The sequence below is a fragment of the Gekko japonicus genome, unplaced genomic scaffold (genome assembly GCF_001447785.1).
Source record: "Gekko japonicus isolate JY-2015 unplaced genomic scaffold, Gekko_japonicus_V1.1 scaffold1270, whole genome shotgun sequence".
NCBI classification, from domain to species: domain Eukaryota; kingdom Metazoa; phylum Chordata; class Lepidosauria; order Squamata; family Gekkonidae; genus Gekko; species Gekko japonicus.
This window is the reverse complement of record NW_015170315.1, coordinates 43018-64479: the sequence shown is the minus strand read 5'-3', so window position 1 is coordinate 64479 and position 21462 is coordinate 43018. Positions and strand designations below refer to the sequence as shown.

The 21462-nt window shown below is 44.3% G+C and overlaps 2 protein-coding genes across 2 annotated transcripts in view; one reads left to right on the top strand and one right to left on the bottom strand.

Moving 5' to 3' along the window:
• Positions 1 to 413, bottom strand: part of MATN4 (matrilin 4) — a 59886-nt gene extending 59473 nt beyond the window's left edge. Inside the window, exon 1 of the mRNA XM_015418032.1 lies at positions 156 to 413. The gene's annotated coding sequence lies outside the window, so the exon portion shown is untranslated. The remainder of the gene's footprint in view (positions 1 to 155) is intronic.
• RBPJL (recombination signal binding protein for immunoglobulin kappa J region-like) overlaps positions 1 to 21462 on the top strand; it is a 65696-nt gene that overhangs the window by 23044 nt on the left and 21190 nt on the right. Inside the window, exons 2-3 of the mRNA XM_015418024.1 lie at positions 133 to 238; positions 18344 to 18469. Coding sequence (XP_015273510.1) covers positions 133 to 238; positions 18344 to 18469 — 232 coding nt within the window. The remainder of the gene's footprint in view (positions 1 to 132; positions 239 to 18343; positions 18470 to 21462) is intronic.

Below are 21462 nucleotides of genomic sequence, written 5' to 3'. Positions count from 1 at the left end.
CCGCCCTTTTGCCCCAGGGGTGCCCCGTGTCTTCTCCGGGAGGCGGGCAGGGAGGGATTCCCCACACACACACACACACGAGGCGTTTGCGCCCTTCCGTCCCGCGCTCAAGGCTGCGCTCGTCCCCCGCAGGTGCCCTGGAGCCCCTCACTCACCTCGGCCGGCTGGAAGGCGCGGAGAGGCGGCCACGAAGCGATGCGGAAGGGGGGCAGGCGACTCCCCCGTCGTGCTGGTTCAGGTAAAGCGGGTAGCCTGGCAGGGGGCGGCGGGGAGGCTGCAGCGCCCGGCGGCGATCGCGCTCTAGCAGCTGCTCCGGACTGAGAGGGCCACGAGCAGCGGCCGTCGCATTTAAGCGGGGCCGGGTGGGGAAGGGGCAGAGCCCTCCCCTGCGAGGCTGGAGCGAGTGGGTCTGCCCCATGGGGAGCGGGTCGCCTGAGCTGCTTCAAACCCCGCCCACCTCCGGGGTCTGGAAAGGACAGGATGGGTGGGGCCGCGCGAGGGACCCCCCCTCCCCTCCCCTCCCCTCCCGTCGGGCGCTCCAGTCCCCTCGCCTGGCTCGGGGGAGGCTGGGCGGGTGGGGAGAAGCGCCCACGAGGTCAAGGGATGAGGGAGAGTTCCAAGTCCCCAGCTATAAAAGGAAACGGTGGATGATATGGGAGGTTCGGTGAAATCAGACTGCCAGTTTATTCATAATAACCAGTCTGGCATATAAAGGGGAGGAAGGGGGACCGCGGGTACTCTGCGAGAGAGAAAGAATTATTCCGGACTCGAGTAACTACCTCCCTGGTTCCGCGCTCTCAGTCAATACTGTGAATTGGAGCTGCAGCCCTTCCTATCCACGCTTGGGAGCCTTTGGACTGACTTTAAATCACAAGGCACTCTGGAGTACTGGCCAGAGTGAGCAGACCTACGAAACTCAGCCATCAGGTGCAGAGAGTCGTCTTGGGCCTACCTGTCTCTCAACCAGACCTGCCTGTCAGAGTTATTGCAAGTATGCAGTGGAGGGGGGAGGGAACCATGCTCTTGGTGTGATCCTTGGTAGAAATGCAAGATACAAATGTGATAGACGGAAGCCCATGACTGAAGAGGCTGCTTCCAAAGTCATAAACGCAACAGTCAACAAGAAAAACCTTATGACTTTTTCAATCAACACTGCAAACCCCCCCCCAAGTTTTTTTAATTTTAAAGGGTGAATGACCAACCTGGCACCCCTAAAAAATCTTATGCCCAAAATCTCTGTGGTTCCTAAATTTCGCAGAAAGTTTTACACTATACAGTCTCAGGTTGGCAGCAGATTAGCTTCCCAACTACTTCCTTTGGATATACAAAGTTCTGCTTCACCAAACAAAAACACTGCTTCCCCAACACCTACCCTGGTGGAAATTATTCAGGGAAGGGTATGCACTCTGTGGCCCCAGAGCTAACAGTGGCTCAGGACAGAACCAAATATGGCTTTTTTTAAAGAGAAAATGAAATACTCAGATTAAGCTATATTGGAAGCGTAGGTAGGATGCTAGGCTAACCAGCTGCGAAGGGAGTGTTATGAAAAGAGTTTCATGGGACTACGAGTCTTTGATGCTTTACAGAAAGGGAAGCGATAGAGGTGAACAGTAGGGAACCATGCACCAATTTATGCCTCTGCACTAAAACAGTAGTTCTGAGCGCTCCCATGTGTGTGTATGTGTGTATAACTTTTGTGAGATCTCGTGTTTGCCATTTTCTAATAAAGAACTCACAACAACATCTTTTTACAATTAGGTATCAGCAAATTATTTATCAGAACAAAGTTTGAGTCCAGTGGCACCTTTAACACCAACAAATTTTTATTTTGGGTATAAGCTTGAGTGTGCATGCACACAAAAGCTAACTCTGGCCCCGGTCACACCGCAGGAAAAGCAGGGGCAGAAGTGCGGCTTTTTAGAGCCGCAGCAAAAGAGAAGTGTGGCAGCGGGATCAGATGTCAGACAGATCCCCGAGCCGCCACGCATATACTCCCCAGCGTGATCAGATGCGAGGGGGAAGCCACGGACAGGAGAGCGAGGCGAGTCAGCTGCGCATGTGTGCGCCTGTGCAGTTCGGCAGGGGGCCTTGCAATCTGCGGGAGACGGGCGCATCGGCGATCACACAGCCGCCCGTGCCACGGATTTTCCGGTAGGTACTATTGCTTTGCAGGTTTATTTTAACTCCGCATCTTCGGCCGGAAGAGACGGATCAGGGACAGGTGCGCGCCACTTCCCAGATGTTGTGGTGTGATCGCGCCCACTTGATGTGCCCCTGATCCGTCCCTTTTGCAGATCAAATCCTCCCGTGTGACCGGGGGCTCTGTTGGTCTTAAAGGTGCCACTGGGCTCAAACTTTGCTCTGCTGCTTCAGATCAACATGGCTGTCCGCCTGAATCTGTCTATCAGTGTCGGTACAGAAATCTGTATTTATTCAAAAAAGAATAAAATGTACAAATATAGGATGGAGAAGACCTGGCTTGGCAGTAGTATGTGTGAAACAGGTCGTGGTCAGTCACAATCTGAGCATGAGCCAGCAGTGTGACACGACTGCCAAAAAGGCTAATGTGATTTTAGGCTATGTTGAGAGCCTGTTCGGTGTAGTGGTTAAGAGCGGTGGACTCTAATCTGGAAAACTGGGTTTGATTCCCCACTCCTTCACATGCAGCCAGCTGGGTGACCTTGGGTCAGTCATTGTTCTCTCAAGAGCAGTTCTCTCAGAGCTCACTCAGCCCCACCTGTCTGTTGTGAGGAGAGAAAGGGAAGGTGATTGTAAGCCACCCTGAGACTCCGAGTGAAGGGCTGGGTATAAATTCAACTCCTCCTCTTCCTCCTCCTCCATAGCATCCAGGTCATGAGAAGCAAGCTTTACACTCTACTTTTGGGCTAGTCACACCTCACCTGAAGGACTGTGTCCGGATTCTAGTTCTGGGAACGATGCAGACAAACTGGAATGGGTTCAGAGGAAGACAAAAATGATGACTTGAGGTATGGGAAACAAGTCCTATGAGGAAAATGAACTGGGCGTGTTCAACCTGGAGACATTAGATCTAATGAGCTAGACCGACAGGAGAAACTTCCTAGTGGAAAGAGCAGTCTGACAACAGAATCAATTACCTGGGAGAGGACTCTCCCTTGCTGAAGGTTTAAAAAGCAGAACTTGAGCAACCATCAATCTAGGTTTGGATTTCCTGCATTGAACAAGAAGCTGGAAAAGACGGCCTGTAAGGCCCCTTATAGGCTGGACAGGGTCCCCCAACCTTTTTCAGCCTGCAGGCGTTTGGAATCCTGACACAGTCTGTTGGGCACAGTCATGAAATGGCTGCAGCAGCTTCCCTTCAGTCACACAGTGAAGATTCTTGTGCTGGGTAACAGTTGCTGCCAAAGCGATGTTTTTACAAATCTGCACAGCCAAACAAATCTCCAGTGGCCAATCAACAAAAGCCCCGCTTGGCCCTGCCCACTTTCTAAAAACACTTGGCGGGTGCCAGGAAAGGTGTTGACGGTTGCCATGGCCCCCAAGGGCACACGTTGGGGATCACTGGCCTAGGAACATAAGAAACTCCCAGACCTGGATGGTTCTGGCTAGCCTGGCCTTGTCAGATCTCAGAAGCTAAGCAGGATCGGTCCTGGGTAGTACCTCAGTGGGAGACCATCAAGGAAGTCCAGGGTTGCAATGCAGAGGCGGGCAGTGGCAAAAAACTTCTGAACGCCTCTTGCCTTGAAAACCCTACAGCATCCCTGTAAGTCAGCTGGGACTTGAGGGCCCTTCCCACCACCACCACCACCATAAGAAGCAAGCTTCAGGACCAAACAAGTGATGTGAGAGTTCTGAGATTTAAAACTCCCAAGTCTGTGATTCAGCCCTAAAAAGCTGCAGGTGGGGGGGAGGCAATATGGACCACAGGCAGAGTGATGGGGAAGGAGGGTTAACTCTTTCTCCCTTGCTGTTTCCCCATTTCAATATGGTCCCCCGCGCCCTGATATAGAAATGAAGGCAAGCAGAATACAGATATTTTTTGCCTTTGGGGCATAATCAATGTTTTGGATTGAGGAAATATCAGAGGGTGAGGATGGGAAAAGAATTAAGTTCCTCCCTTTTCCAGGGTTGCAGCCCAAATCCATATCGGGGACCCCTGTTACATTTTAGGGTCAACACATCTGGCATTCCAATCTTGGAACGCCAATATTTTGTGTAGTTTGGACCTTTTTTATCTCCAAGGTCCTAATATACTTTCCACCCGCTTGATGTATCAGCTCCAACAAAAGACATCTGGCTGACCTTTGGCCTCCGCTTCAAGCAGCTAAATTGGGTTAAACAGGAGTAATTGTGCGTAAGTGTGAAGGGAATCCAACCCAGGATCTGCTGAAATTCATGTGATTCCTACAAATGTAAACAAGGGTGATTTGAACACCAGCAATACTCATAAGCTGCTAAGAGCACTTGATCAGCTGGCGCATGAACTGGACTTTAATAGTATGTCGTTGCTTTATGTAGCAATGTGCTTAATTGCATGGAATTTCGTTGGCAGGTCAGAATCAGGCTTCCATCTAATTTGCCTTAAGATCTTCATGTTCATGCAAGCACAGAAGAGGAGGTGGCAAGGAAGACTGTGTTCAAGCAGAAACATCAATCATGAAATGTGTCCATCAAATTCTAACTTTACATAATTGAAAAATTATTTGCACCTTCTTGGCCTTTTATTCACATCTGTAAAGGGCATACAGATATTTTTTGCCTTTGGGGCATAATCAATGTTTTGGATTGAGGAAATATCAGAGGGTGAGGATGGGGAAAGAATTAAGTTCCTCCCTTTTCCAGTGTTGCAGCCCAAATCCATATCGGGGACCCCTGTTACATTTTAGGGTCAACACATCTGGCATTTCAATCTTGGAACGCCAATATTTTGTGTAGTTTGGACCTTTTTTATCTCCAAGGTCCTAATATACTTTCCACCCGCTTGATGTATCAGCTCCAACAAAAGACATCTGGCTGACCTTTGGCCTCCGCTTCAAGCAGCTAAATTGGGTTAAACAGGAGTAATTGTGCGTAAGTGTGAAGGGAATCCAACCCAGGATCTGCTGAAATTCATGTGATTCCTACAAATGTAAACAAGGGTGATTTGAACACCAGCAATACTCATAAGCTGCTAAGAGCACTTGATCAGCTGGCGCATGAACTGGACTTTAATAGTATGTCGTTGCTTTATGTAGCAATGTGCTTAATTGCATGGAATTTCGTTGGCAGGTCAGAATCAGGCTTCCATCTAATTTGCCTTAAGATCTTCATGTTCATGCAAGCACAGAAGAGGAGGTGGCAAGGAAGACTGTGTTCAAGCAGAAACATCAATCATGAAATGTGTCCATCAAATTCTAACTTTACATAATTGAAAAATTATTTGCACCTTCTTGGCCTTTTATTCACATCTGTAAAGGGCAAGGGAAGGGCTTTGTTTTTCTTCCTTATTCGTCTCTTGGTACGTGTTTGGAAACATTTTTCAACAGTGAAGGTATGGGGAAGAGCATGCAAAAGCATCAGAAAAAAAACCTGAGGATGGGGCATTCATACATCAGAACTCAGGATTCTGGCTCTGAGGTTTTAAGAAAAGTTCCAAATATTATGAGATTTGACTAAATCAAGCCTGAACTCTCCCTAGAAACTAAACTGACTAAACTGAGAGTATTGTACTTTGGTCGCATTATGAGAAGACAAGAGTCACTGGAAAGGACAATCATGCTAGGAAAAGTTGAAGGCAGCAGGCAACGAGGAAGACCTAACATAAGATGGATGGACTCAATCAGGGAAACCCTGGACCCCAGTTTCCAAGACCTGAGCAAGGCTGTTAACAACAGAACGTTTTGGAGGATGTTAATTCATAGGGTCACCATTAGTCAGAAGCGACTCAGCAACACTTGACACTCACACACTCAGGACAAATCAGCCTTAAAAATAGCCATTCTGGCTTTGATTAACTTTTAATCATTATGAGCAGTAGGATAAATGTGCAAATATTTGCTCTTGTCACAAGTGAGAAGGCAATTAATCATTTCTCTGAAGCCACAGGAAACACAAAGGATGTGATCCAGGTTAGATTAGGCATTTTAAAAACTGTTGGTGTCAACGTGAAAGATGGTTGCACAAGAATTGTAAACTAAGAAGTCCTGGTTTTGAATGTGGGGCTGCAGTCACACAAGCAGTTTGTCGTGACATACTCGCGTTACCTGTGCGGATTTAAAGGGCTCGATCAGATGACAACATCTGCCTTCCGTGGCCCAGTCATCGGTAGCCCATTCCACTTTGTGTGTTAGAACCAGAGTAATGATGTACTGGGGAAAGTCCAGTAGTAAGGGATAGTAGCGCTTCCACTCCATTTTGTCCAACGTCTGAACTCTCCTGGTGAAAAAGGAACCCAGAAGGGAAGTGTAAACAGGCACTTCTGTCTCATTAATGGGTTGTGGAGCTAGCTAACAGAAGCAGTTGTTCACTTATGCACGTGCACAATGGTGATTTTTAAAAACAAACTCCAACCAGCACAGCGCGTGCCATGGCTGATGCGCAACTCTACTGTGGATGCTTGACCATGGGACAGCCACACAGGTAACTCGCAGCAGGGTGTGCTGTCTGGTTGGTATGCCCTGCAACACTTTAAGCTGGTGCAATTAGAGGCACCACCATATCATGCCAAGCCAGCAGTGTGACTGCACCCTGGATTTGCCACATACATTTACAAGGTAGCAGCTCTCAGTGAAGTCTGTTGGAGTTATTTCTGAGTAATCATTGCAGTACATGTGGCAGGTAGGGCTACTGAGAGCTTCCATGGGATCCCCAAAGATTCCCATTTAGAGACTCCCCAAACAGATTCCCTCCCCATTCAGTAGCACACACACAAGATGCTTGAGTAGAATAGGTATGGTGTTAATATCTTCCACCAGTACTTTTTCTGGTTTCTGGAAACACCCAGAACAACTGGGTGCTGTGAGATTTGTACCCCTATCCCTCAACATTTCATCAGCCCTGCTAGCAGACTGCTGTCTGTCATCTATGGCTCTTATTCCTCAAGTTGGAGATAACCTGCCTTACCTGAAGATTACTAAGCCAGTGTATGCAAAATAGTTTGAAAATGGGGGGAAATGTGTACGTGTGAAGTCTTCGGCTCTTCGGAGCAAGGGAAACCTTTACCTTTACCTTATGCTCAACTAGCCATGCTTGTTCTTGCTTTGTTTCCTTGCACTGTTTTTCAAAGTCGTATAAATTTGCTGCTGAAACAAAAGGCTTTAGAGAATGTGCAGAGACATGAAAGTTGCAGACATGACAAATAATACAGCACAATATTCAAAGCTTTGTATGGATTCAGTAAAATAATAAATGTCAAAAGCTATGCATTATTCCTTGTAATCCTAAATATGTACCATGTGCCAGAGATCACAGATCTGGTCCGTTGAGCTCCCCTAAGCAATTCCCCATTGACCTTGCCAAATGTAAATTCAAACCAGATGATGGACTTTGGGTGGTCCCCTCAAGATTCAAAATGTGGAACGCCTTTAAAGATGCAGCATCCGAACAGTTCAGATAAAACAAGCCATTAGATGGCTGCAAACAGAGGTCAGGGTAGTTGTTGCCTACTGGTTAGAGCCAGTTGTTGTGTCTGTGGGCACTTTAGGAATTCTGAGGATGGGAAGAGGGCATTACCCCACAGGGGGCACCACCATCCACAGAATGGCTCCATGAGGTCTGAAGCGTAGTCACAAAATGTTGAGAGTTTCTTAGCCAAACATCCTTCTATGATCAGGAGGCAGTTGTTTTGAAATGGGTGCAGCCAGCCAACACCTGGTGGACTCTTCTGAATCACCTCTTGCTCCAGCGAAGTATGGTAAATCCAGGAATGGCTCTTTGCTTGGAGGAAGAGTAGCTTTGGAAAGAAGAGAAAGAAGTGGACACCACAAAATCTATTAGTGGGCACCACTATCAGTGCTAAAGTAAAGGTAAAGGTTTCCCTTGTTCGAAAACCAGTCAAATCAGACTGTAGGGTGCGGTACTCATCTCCGTTTCCAAGCCAAAGAGCCAGCACTGTCCGAAGACTTCTCCGTGGTCATATGGCCAACATAACTAAATACTAAGACTTCTCCGTGGTCATGTGGCCGACATAACTAAATACCGAGCCGCATGGAACGCTGTTACCTTGCAAGCCATAAAAACCAGGTTTAAGCTACCTAAAATGATATCCATAGCACAGTCCTCGGGTTGTAAAACATACATAAAATCAATTTTTAAAAGACTAAATCCTTCAAACAAAAAGATGCCTCTGTCAGATCAGAAAAACCTACCGTCTCTTTCCAGCCAAAATCAAAGAACCCTAAACTAGCCAGAGTCCCTATTGGCCACTTTGAGTTTGGTTCAGGGTCTGATTAATCTTTTTATTGTACAAAAGACTGAAGCTAAGTAGGATTTATTTGTATGAATAGTTGCTTTGAGATAACGTCTTTGCTTAGTTCCCCTGCAAATACAGAAACCACAGAAGCAGGGACTCTATCCATGGCACAATAAAAACCCTGTAATAATAAACAGCCCACAGAAGGGGAAGCTTTGCAGTCACTCTTGCCATCTGTGGTAATCTTTCTCTGCATACCTCATGTTAATTTCACCTATATGGTAAAGCCTGAAGCTTCCTTCTGTCCATCATCTGTCCCATTGGCCATAACTAATTGCCTTGGTTGTTTTTACCATTCTTTTGAACAAAGAGACATTCTTGTTTATAATTTACTGTTGTCTCTTCTCAATGGGTATCAGGAACCCTTTCAAGGCAAAATTCTCTGTAACAGAAAATTTTACACAACTCAGGGTCAAACTATATGGTCATGATTTGTAACATGTAGTGTCTCAGTTCGATATCCATATATATATATTTTTTAAATCCCTGTTTAAAGAAAACTAGACGTCGGGAAGCAGGGTTCTGACCTAGCTGCCTCTCTGATGCAAACCATTTCCTTTAGGGAGTTTTGTAGTATTGTTTATTAAGTTCTATTATTTGTTTAAATAACTTATATGCCACCTCTCTCCATATGGATCAAGGAGGCTTACAAAAATGAAAATCATTTAAAAAGATAAAATTCCACATGAAATATAAATAATGAAAGACAACTCTTTTAAAACCTAACCTCTATGCAAAAAGCTTTCTTTATACATTTAGCCTTGCATAGCTTCCAGAATTGAACCAAATCAAGGCCTTCCTTGTTGGTTTGGAAGGCTGAAGTCTTGAAGGACATTGTTCTTCCCACTTTTGATGAAGTTCAACTGATACTAATGCAGTTAAGAGCATAAGGGTTATACTGGGTCCAGCATTATTCTAGAGAAGCAAACGGAGCTGCCAGAAAATGCATTATTCAGTTTTATTTAGCCCAGAAAATGGCTCCCTACCTTGCATTGACTGATCTAGCCACATGGATCCATGCTATACTTACATCAAGGCTAGACTATTGTAGTGTATTCTACATGAGCCTGCCCTTGCAGTCATCTTGGAAACTCCAGTTAGTGCAGAACTCCACAGCCCGGTTGCTGTCAGGCACTAAGTAGATCATGTATGTCACACCCATTCTGCAGTCACTCCATTAGCTACCAATCAGTTACCCAGTTCAATTCAAGGTTGTGGTTATCACCTGGTGGTGGTGGAAAGTGCCGTCAAGGCACAGCTGACTTATGGCCACCCTGTAGGGTTTCCAAGGCAAGACACATTAAGAGGTGGTTTGCCATTGCCTGACTCCGCATCACAATCCTTGTATTCCTTGGAAGTCTCCCATCCAAATACTAACTAGGGCTGACCTTGCTTAGTTTCCAAGACCTGGCAAGGTCAGACTAGCCTGGGCTATCCAGGCCAGAGGTTTTTCACCTACAAAGCCCTAAATGGCCTTGGACCCAGATACATGCGCAGGACTGCATCCGTTGCTATGCTCTGCCATGACAGCTTCATGCATTTGAGCTGAGCCTTCTAAAAGTGCCACCCTGCATATGCATAAAATTGGCAGCTGCCCATTCACATTTATTCTCTGTGTTAGCTCCCACCTTGTGAAATGGCCTACCTGAGGAAGTCAGGAAGGCCTCCTGATTTCTATTATTTCAAAGAATATGCAAAACAGAACTTTTCAGGAGGGCATTTTCATAAAGGGGTTAGAATTGCTGTATACTGAAACAGCTCAGGAGGTAGCTTTTATGAGGGAATAGGACTGTGGTTGATTGCAATGCTTACTTTAGGTATCACCTTAAATTCATTATCTTCTACCTTTGTAACCTACGTTCTGCATTATAGTATGTTATGCCTTAAGGTGCTTCCAAATAAGCTTTTTGCCTTCGTTTTGCTGCTAAAGTGTAGCAGAAGGGGTTGTGCCTTTCTCACCCAAGGTTGCTTTTCCATTTCATGTTCTTGTCTCCCTTCCCTTTTCCATACCACCTTTGAGGCAGTGTTTCTCTTTGATATAGCTGTTGGCCGACTGTGGGAACTTAATCTCTGCAAATATAATCTCTCTTTGCCGATCTTTTCTCCTAGCAAGAAATTAGTTTTGTGAACGAGCTACTTTGCTTCTGCTTGTCTCCCTTCCCTTTTCCATACCACCTTTGAGGCAGTGTTTCTCTTTTATATAGCTGTTGGCCGACTGTGGGAACTTAATCTCTACAAATCTAATCTCTTTTTGCCGACCTTTTCTCCTAGCAAGAAGGAGCTACTTTGCTTCTGCGGCTCAGCTGGAATGTTTGCAGTGCATTCCTTTTAAGGGCTGACTACCCCTTTCCCTCCTCCTCCTTTTAAATGCTATCTGAAATCTCCATTCCCATCCCACTTCAAAAAAAGAGGAGGCATAAATGGAGAAAAAGTGAGGTAAGGAGTAGTGTGAAATTTCCTTTTTGATAGGGGTGAGGGGGTTGCATTGTTTTGCAGTTCTGGAATCCTAGTACTCCTTGTTGTTTACTTGATGTCTTATGCTGTCTGATTGAATTTTTTTAGTTCTTTGTAATCTACCTTGAGTTTTAGTGAGGGCAGCCTATAAATGAATAAAAGAGAAAAATAAAATGAATAAACCTCCTCTAGAAGGCCATTCCACAAGGAAGGGGCAAGTACAGAAAAGTCCTGTCAATAAATAGAGGCAGATCTCATCAGTTTACAGGAATAGACAACTAAGAGTCCCTGACTGGAAGAGCATTGCTGCTGTATGACTTCCTATGTGGGTCCCAGGCCAAACAGAGCTTTAGAGGTAAACACCAGAACCAATGCAATGTTTATTCACTTCCTTCATGTATACCCTGCCTTTCTTCCCAACTTCAAAGACTGAGAGCAAATGACTGGCCCAAGGTCACCCAGTGAGCTTTCATGGCAGAGTGGGGATTCACACCTGGGTCTCCCAGATCCGAGTCAGACACTCTGACCACTATACTGTCTACGATGATAATTGTATTATAGCTAGCACCAACACGGCTTATATACCGCTCTGACCCCGAAGGGTCTCTGAGCGGTTTACAGCATTTATTGTAGTATAATTGTATTATAACTAGCACCAACCAATCAACAGGCCACCACATTTTTCACAAGTTGTAACTTCCAAATTGTTCTCAAAGGCAGCTCCATGTACAGCATATTACAGTAGTCTAGCATCAAAGACTACCATGGAACAGGTAGGTGTGGCCAGATCAGCAGATCCCATTTAAGAAGCCAGTTTCCTTGTGAGCAACTGACCTTGCTTGCCTTTTAGCTAATATGAGGGGAGAATCTAGCAACCCCCCCAAACTCTTAACTGATTCTGCCAGAATTGGTTTGGAGGAGCCAGAAAGTATACCTGAATAGGTACAGTCCTAGAAAAGATTTATAACTTCATACACAAGTGAGAACTAGGGCAGAGAAAAATATTAAAAACAGAATATTTTCAGATCAGGGATCAGCAGGTTGGAATTTCAGAGATAAAAGGGGTCAAAGAGGAATTTCAATGGGCTTGTTTTTCCATGTGGCTTAAACACACCTAACCTTTGTCTCTAAGGCACCTCCATTAGTTATGATTGAAACCGTAACAAAGCACAATAAGTCTTTTGTGAGAGGTTTTTCATAATTTGTCTCTGTGCCCACAAATGCTACGTTCAGTCTGAGAAAAATTGTTTGTACCTTCAGAAGACTGAAAAAGGGTGAGTTGCTATTGTGTTAGAGTTGCCAACATTTCAGTTAGCCACTGCCTTTAGCATCAGTTTGGTGTACCATCATTAACAGGTAATGTTTTATCTCCCTATGTAAAAAGCTCATTCCACTGATTTTTGTTGCAATCCTAAAGAGAGGTACACCTTTTTAAGCCCATTGACTTCAATGGACTTTGAAGGTGGTAACTGCTAGGATTGTGACAAAAATCAGCAGATAGAGTGAAGGTGGGCAGGAACTTCAGAAATGCTCACCTTCCCATCCACATGGCATTCAAAAAGTTTGTATCAAACCAAGTTGGGGAAATATGCGGCAAAGCATGGGGAAACCCACAAAGAAAGCCAAAACACTTCTGTTTGAATGCCAGACTGAGCCAAACCTCCATACGGAAACAACCTGCAAGTGACTGCTCAAAGCACAAGAGCAAGCCAGGCTTGGTGTTCTCCCACCCCCCACCCCTTTCCCCCCTTTTGAGTAATCTTGTTTGTGTGTTAAGCACCATCAAGCTCATACTTCATCCTTGTGGTAATATTTTTCCCCGTAAGGACATATTTCTCAGAGTGGATGGCAGCAAAGCTTGAGGCATGTACTAGGATGCAGAGGAAACCATAGCTCAGTGGCAGGGTGGTTGATTTATATGCAAAAGATTCAGTCACCTGTATCTTCATTTAGTGGGTCTTGGATATTAGGCTCTGAAAATCTGCCTGAGATCTTGGAGAACTGTCGCTAGTCACAGGAGACAGGACTCAGCTAGATGGACAAACGGTCCAACTGAGTGGGACTATGCACATATTACAAAGTGTGTGCAGTCTGCACACATGTAGGTTAATGGGATTGTAGGGCAAGGGCCCTGCCTGTACCTCCTACATGTGTTCATCATAACCTGTTCATGTACAGTCCTGTGTGCAAAAGGCAGGATCCTCAGTCAGTGTATATGTATATATGTGTAGCTTGTACAGACATGGACTTTTTTCACAGGTGCACTTAAGAGGCCTGGACAGCAACTGGATGCAATCCTGCATTCTTCCTATGTGTAGACTGTTCACATTAGTCTTTTTTCAGATATATGATTTTGGCACACATTACAGGATTGCTAGCTTAGTACCCCCAAGAGACAGAGGAAGCACAGCCTGATGATCAACATTGCACCAACGCCACATCGTCACTTCTAGTGCAAACCTGAAAATGTCATTGTGTTGATGTGACATTCTAGGATTCTAAATCAATGCCCCAATGCATTGATGTCACTTCTGGGTTCATGTTGGAAGTGGCACTGCAGCATGATTTTGCTGATTTCCCCCCAATTTTGCTTCCACTGCTCCACAGAGTAGCAGTGGGGGCCGGGGTAGGTGTTGTCCCACTCTAGCAGGAGATCTGGTAAGGCTACACACCAACCACACATAATGCGATTGTGTGCTATCCACAATTTTCCTGATATACAGTCACCATTTTGTGTGAATAGTGCATATTTTCCAGCTTCATTATGTGCAAACAGAACACAAAGTTAACTGGATTTTTGAGAGTATTCATTTTCACATAGTGAAGGTGTATGTCCATAGAAAAATATGCCCAGCCCTATTCACACAAAATGGTGACCACACTTATTTGGAGGATTGTGGGTAGCACTGTTCAAAGGGTCAAGCTAACTTAAAGATAACTATTATCAAAAATATATTTTTATTTATGGTGTACACAATAACAAATATAAAAGATTAAAAACACAGTCTGAAGATCAGACTTCAAAGAACATCAACATGAGCTTGAAATAAGCTTTAGCCATTTTACATACAGAGTTGATGATATCACATACATAGATGATGACTATATCAAATGACCAATGGGACCATTCGTGTTTTGGCCTCTAGGGCCTTCCTCAGTGGTCAATAATACTATGATCACACACACACACACACACACACACACACACACACATCGAGAAGCAAATATATATAAACTGAAGCCAGGTGCTGCTTTCTGAAAATGTACAAAAAAGAAAAGAAAGCGAAATGATTAAAATAAATATAAGTAATAAATAACTATTTAAAAAGTTTGGCTTGTATGTGAAATCATCAACTCTGTATGTAAAATGACTAACATTTATTTCAAGCTCATGCTGATGTTCTTTGAAGTCTGATCTTCAGACTGCTTGTTTTTAATCTTTTATACTTGCTATTGTGTATACCATAAATAAAAAGATATTTTTGATAATATTTATCTTTGTTAGCTTGACCCCTCGAACAGTGCTGGTATATTTTAGGGTTGAGTTTGCCTTCCCCCTTTTTTGTCCTCTCTCTTAGGATTATGGGTACCCCGTGTTCCTTTTACCCATCATTATTGTACCAAAACTGAATTTCTAACAAGACCTACTTTGCAATGTGTGTGCTTTCTTAGTATGAAGAAACTTCAGAACAGCGATGGAATGGACTCTCTATAAAAACCTGATTCCATTCTCTTTGCTCTAGCTCTTGTAAATTATATATATTTCCAATTTGTGTATGCCTGAACTGATCTCAATTTTTAACTGAGAACTTCTGTGTTTGGTTTGGGTTGCTGTCCGACACAGCACATCATTGTACAACACTGTACAGTCACTGCTGTACAATATCAGTATCCTGTCTCCTGAAACAAGGGTTATCACTACCTTGTTTTGTCTAGCAGAGGCTGTGTTTCTGCAACACCTGCTTGACAGGCAGAAATCAAACAAATGCCCCTCACAGTATCTCCATGTTGAGGAAAGCCTTGTCTACTGAATTTTGGCCCATTAAGAAGTTAATTGTACAATGTCTGTCGGGGTAAAAGCTTAAAGAAAGCAATCCAGGAGAATAGAAATTAAAGTTTATGTCCTTAGTTGCAGTAAACTATACTTGCCTTTTTTTTTAACCAATTTCTGTTCCTGTGCTTTTAAGTGTACCTTAATATATCATGTTGTAAAAGGTTTCACTTCTTTTTAAGTCTGTTTATTTTACTTCGTTTATACCAGGAGTGTCAAACTCATTTGTTATGAGGGCTGGATTTGACATAAATGAGACCTTGTTGTGCGTCATAATGTATCATGTGTGTCATAAAATATAATGCCAGATAGCGGAGATATAAACTTTATAAAGGACACAAACACAAAGGTGTTTTTTACTTAAAATAAAAACGTGCTTAAAACATTAGCACTCTTGTAATATTTTGTTTATTTAACAGTGTCTGATAGCTGACACCTCTTGCTCGGAATTATTTTTATTATTTTATTGCATCAAAATGTTTGTGCTGTTGCAATCTTGAGTATGATGCAACAGCAGCAGAACTGGAAGCAGCAGCAGAAGACAGCCAGTTCCACTGTGGGCCTGATAGAAGCCCCCTGGGCTGCATGTTTGACACCCCTGGTTTATACCGTGCCTTTCTCCCCACCGGGGATCCAAAGTGGCTTACTTGGTTCTCCTTTCTTCCCTTTTGCCCACATAACAACCCTGTGAGTTAGGCTAGGCTGAGAGTGTGTGACTGTCCCAAGGTCACCCAGCAAATTTTCATGACAGAGTTGAGATTCAAACCTGGGTCTCCGAGATCCTAGTCTGATACTGTAACCACCACAACACAGGGGTGCTCATATTGACTTCTACGTATTGAACTGCTTTGGCTGTACCTGTGCCACTCTGTCTCCTGAAGTAATCTTGCCAAGATCTCTTTGAAGCTAATGTTGCCAATGGTGAAACTAGCCCTCAGAACAATATGCATTTTAGGTGGGTGTTCTAAATAGCATTTTCTGCCTAACAATGGCAGCCTCTGGAAAGGGAGTTGGATATGGAGGCCTGGGCTGAAATACCCACTCTGCTATGAGTAGCATTGCCAGCTGGCCAAGGAAAAATTCCCCTGTCCCTTTGATGAGCTATACGTGGGGCTGCCCTTGAAGCCTGTCTGGAAGCTCCAGGTGGTACAGAATGTTGACTGGCATGGATTGTCCAGTCCTGTATGTATACTGGCTCCCAGTTTATTTCCCGGCCCAGTTCAGGGTGCTGGTATTGACCTTTAAAGCCATGTATGGTTTGGAACTAGCATACCTTAAGGGCTGCCTCCTCGGCATCTCCAGTTAAAAGGATCAGGTAGGAGGTGATGTGAAAGACCTCAGATTGAGACCCTGGAGAGACACTGCTGGTCTGAGTAGACAATATTGACTTTGATGGACCAAGGGTCTGATTAAGTTTAAGGCAGCTTCATCTCTCTGTGTGTGTTCAACCTACCTGTCCACTCTAGTCATCTTTGGAGGTCTTTGTGTGCCCCTGCTGTCTGAGACTAGACGGATCGCTAGACAGGCCTTCTCAGTCATGATGCCAAAATTTAGGAACTTCCTCCCCCGGTTGCCTTCCAACGGTGGGTAAAGACTTCTTGTTTTGTCCTACCCCCAATATCTGTTATTGGTAAGGTGGCCACTTGTCCGGTATTGACCTGGACAGTCTTTTTCACTGACTGTCCAGGTAAAAAACTGCAAAAATACCAGACTTTGCCTGTAGGCTTCCCAACTGTTCACCTGGCCTCTTTATCTGTCCTTTTAACAGCAGCTCATAAGAACATAAGAGAAGTCAATGTTGGATCAGGCCATGTTGCGCAGCGCATCTGGAACAGTTGAACCAGAACCTCAGTCACACTTGCACTCACCAGCAGTCATTCCTTGCAACCAGAGGCTTTTCTATAGTCAACCACACTGAGACAGTCCAGTGGTTACTATATACAGGAATTTATTTACAAATTATACAGCTCTCTAACAAAATGCTCCGCCAGACACCATCCACCATCAGAGAGAGAGAGAATATAGTGCAATACATTCACATATATATATCGATCAGCCAATCAGAGTAGTGCTGAATCATGGTGACTTGGCTTGCCTCTGCCTAAGTCCAAACTGGCTGAATCTGGTTCAGTGCAGCTGTCAACTGTCACATAGATGCTCCTGATCATAGTGCTGAAGCTTATACACCAACAGGCCAATGGCCCATCCAGTCGCTCTGGGAGAACAATAGGGACTAGGCTCCTAGTCCCTACACTGGTGAACCAATGGAACCAATTCAAACCCACCAACGGGACCCATGGGTGTGTCCCCAGGAGTGTATATAGTTGGCCAGTCGGCCGTTAATGGTTGTTCTTGTTGTGTACCAATAAAGCGTGCTGTGTACCATGCAGACTTGTGTCCTTCATCCATGCGGCTAACCCACTACACAATATAGTCTTAAATAGTGTCCAAGCTTCCCCAATGGTTTTGACCCTTTCTACTTTTCCTTTCAGTTTCGTCCTCACATGTCCCCTCATATCAGAGAAGTTACCCCTTTTAAAGTTAAAAGTGGTTGTGTCAGTCTTTTTGGCCAATTCCCTATTTACACAAATGTTGAACTCAATAACATTATCGTCACTGTTCCCAAGTGGTGCAATCACTTTTACATCTCTCACCATGTCTTGGGCATTACTTAGGACCAAATCCAGGATCGCCTCTCCCCTGGTAGGTACCGTGACCATCTGCTCCATAGCACAGTCATTGAGAGTGTCTAGAAACAAAATCTCTTTTTCCCGACTAGAACACATATTGACCCAATCAATGTGTGGGTAGTTAAAATCCCCTATTACGATACAGTTTTTTTGTCTAGCCGCTATCTTTAATTCATCATTTTATAATCCTCCTCTAGCTTTTGATCTGGTGGGCGATAACAAACTCCAAGTGTTAAGTTTCCTTCTGGGCCCACTATTTCAACCCATAGCATTTCCAGATGTGAATCCAATTCTCTTACCCTCTCAATCTTACTGGACTGTATACCCTCTCTGACATACAGAGCCACCCCACCTCCAAACTAATTGCCCTTCTTGCTGAATATCTGAAATATAGAAGGACAGCTTTGTGGCTGTTCCAGCTTATAATAAAACTACATATTCATCTATTTTATACTATGTGGACACTACCACTTCAGTTGGCAGGTGGGCACCATGTGAACAGTGCCACTTCAGTAATGCTGAATGCTTCCCAAACATAGAAATAAATGTATGGCATATTTGAAACTATGTCACAGCAGATAGAGGGCAGAACTTTCCGCTTTTGTGCTCATTTCTATCACCAGCTGTAGATACATCACGAACTGCTGCAGCTCATGAGTTTTGGTTCTCAGAGTGGTACATGAGCACATATGATTACACTTATATTTCCCTTTAATTTAGATCCAATCCGGAGCAAGTAGACCCTATCCGAGATGGAGTGCGCAGATACCTTCAGCTCCCATGTGACCAGACTGTGCTGATACTCCATGCAAAAGTTGCTCAGAAATCATACGGCAATGAAAAAAGGTAGGAAATCACCTTGAACTTCCTGTTTAAGCCAGAGGACCACAGAGACCTCTGCAGCATACATGCACATGTTTGTGTGTCCCTGAAGTGTCGTTCTTGCTGGTCATCAAGGCATTCCCAGCTCTGTTTCCCTTCCTTACTCTGACCTACGAACTAATTCTCTAGCTGCAGCTCTGTCTGGAAAGCATGTTGTAGGCATGGAAAGCAGGAAAAAAAATCAGGTTCTACCAAAGTGTTAGGTTGTTTAAATTGAACAACCTAGAGTCCTGAGTATTCTGAAAAACTGCAAAAAAAATCAAGTGAGTAGTCATGTTGGTCTGAAGCAGCAGAACAAACTTTGAGTCCAGTGGCATCTTTAAGACCAACAAAGTTTTATTCAAAGTATAAGCTTTTGTGTGCACGCACACTTCTCCATATACATTGAAATGGAAGTTACCAGTCCGTACATATAGGTAGAGGGTGAGTGGCAAATTAGTATACAGCATATTAAAGTTGTTTGACAGATGCAAGGACCAAACTGGAATAACTTCCATTTCAGTGTATCTGGAGAAGTGTGTGTGCACACGAAAGCTTAGGTAAAGGTAAAGGTTCCCTTGCTCGAAAGCCAGTCGAATCCGACTCTAGGGTTGCGGTGCTCATCTCCGTTACAAAGCCGAAGAGCCAGCGCTGTCCGAAGACGTTTCCGTGGTCATGTGGCCGGCATGACTAAACACCAAGGCGCACGGAACGCTGTTACCTTCCCACCGAAGTGGTCCCTATTTATCTACTTGCAATTTCTTGCTTTCGAACTGCTAGGTTGGCAGGAGCTGGAACTAGAGACAGGAGCTCACCCTGTCTTGCGGCACCCGGGTCTTGAACCGCTGAACTACTGAACTTCCAGCCACCGCAGCTTTGTTGGTCTTAAAGGTGCCCCTGGACTCAAACTTTGTTATGCAAAAAATCACTACATCTAGTATGACCTGAGCCTCCTCCATAACCAACCACCAAAACATTTTGGTACTTTTTCATTGCAAGTGTGAACACAGAGAAATGTTGTATGCTAATTCAGGAGTGTCATTTGGTCCCTGTAATCACTGTATGCAGGTTCCCTGCCTCCCATGTCCCTGCATACCACATTGAACATGAGAGGCACCATTTCTCATTTGGCAGATGGCTCTCCCAGCAAGAAATGAGAGCTTCCCCAGAGACCTGCCTGTAGGATATCCTCTCCTGGGCTGCGGTCACACACACTAAATAATCCACTTTCAATGCACTTTCCAACTGGATTTTGCCAGTTCACACAGTAAAACAGTTGGAAAGTGTACTGAAAAGGGACTGAAAGTGGATTATTGAGTGTGTGTGACCACAGCCCTTGTCTGCATGCAGGTGCACCTGCCAGGTGAGAAGCAATACCTTTAATGTTGCTTTTTGACCCCAGCTAACTTGGCTCTGTGAATTACTTTCTTGTGAACAGTTCCAGAGAGGGTCACTGTGTTAGTCTGTTGCAGTGAAAATAAACAGGAGTTTGGTGGTACCATAAAGACTAACAAAAATTCATTCCTGCATAAGCGTCATGGACTAGAGCCCGCTTCTTCAGAGGCTATGAACAAATCTTTACTTTGCATTCATTTAATGTAGGTGGCTATAAACAAATAGCAGGGTAAGGGGATCATGAAATGCAGTGCATACAGAGTGAAATATAATTATGTACACGTCACATCAAATCAGGAAACATTCACTAGATATGCTCTGCTAGTTTACACCAGTAATCAGTGGGGAGTCTGAGATTTTGTCATAGCTGGATCCTCTCAGGGGTTGGCAATCACACTGGGATTTGCTACAGCTCAGAACCCTCCTTTCCCTTTCCTTCCACCTCTTCCCAAGTGGAAAAAGCTCTTTAAAGGGCTAAAACGGGAGTGATGCAGAGCTTATTTATTTATTGACCTCATTTTATACCCCGCCTTTCTCCCCAATGGGTACCCAAAGCTGCTTACATCATTCACCCCTCCTCCATTTTATCCTCACAGCAACCTTGTGAGGTAAGTTAGGCCGAGAGTTCAGGACAGACTCAATGTCCCCCCAGCCAGTTTCCATGGCAGAGTGAAGATTTGAACAGGGGTTTCCCAGATGCAAGTCTAACAACTACACCACATTGGCTCTCTAGCTTCGTCATTTTGAAAATGGAATTTAGCTTCATCCTCCTCCCTATATTGACTGCAGATGAAGCCTCCAAATGGACACTCCACCCACAGCCACCCCATAGTTAGTCCCATGCGCAGGATAAAATTAGGTTTTCCTTTGATCCGTCTCATAGTCACAGCTATATTGGAATAAAAATCCTGAATTCTGGTTCATCCCAAACCAAGAGGCAGTTTAAATGCTGTTAACAAATCACAATAAGCCGTTTTATGCTGGAGTCTCCTTTTTCTTCTTTTTTTTTAAGAATTGTGTCAAGAATTGTGTGAGAAGCAGAGTGTCCCCGTAGCCTGAAATATTCATTAAGCTGCTGGAATGGCCTCTGGTCAAGGCAGCACATGGTTAGTGATATTAGCACCAGTCAATCTCTCCCCACCCCACCCTGCAAGCAAAGCCTTTGGCCAACTTCACATAACCATCTATTTCCACAAGTGGACATGATAGGCAGCATCTTGAGCTAATGCTACTGTGACACAAAGTGTTCTAGAAAATGGAAATGTTGTGGATTTGGCAGGACAAAAAGAACTAGCCCTAAACATTCCAGTTAAAGCTTAAATAAGCCACTGTACTACTTTTTTTCCCTTGTGTATGCTGAATCCGGGACCATATATCATAACAAATGTGCTGAAAAAAACTATTATTGCATAGGGCTATAAAACCACCCATTCTGATGTTTTGATTACTAACATTTTATGTGGTGTCAATACGCCATGAATCTCAGCCATTCACGTGAGTTTAAAGATGGCGGAAACCCAAACAAAACACAGGAAAACATGTTTCCAAACCTCTGGACCTCCGTTTATTTGTGTTGGTCTACG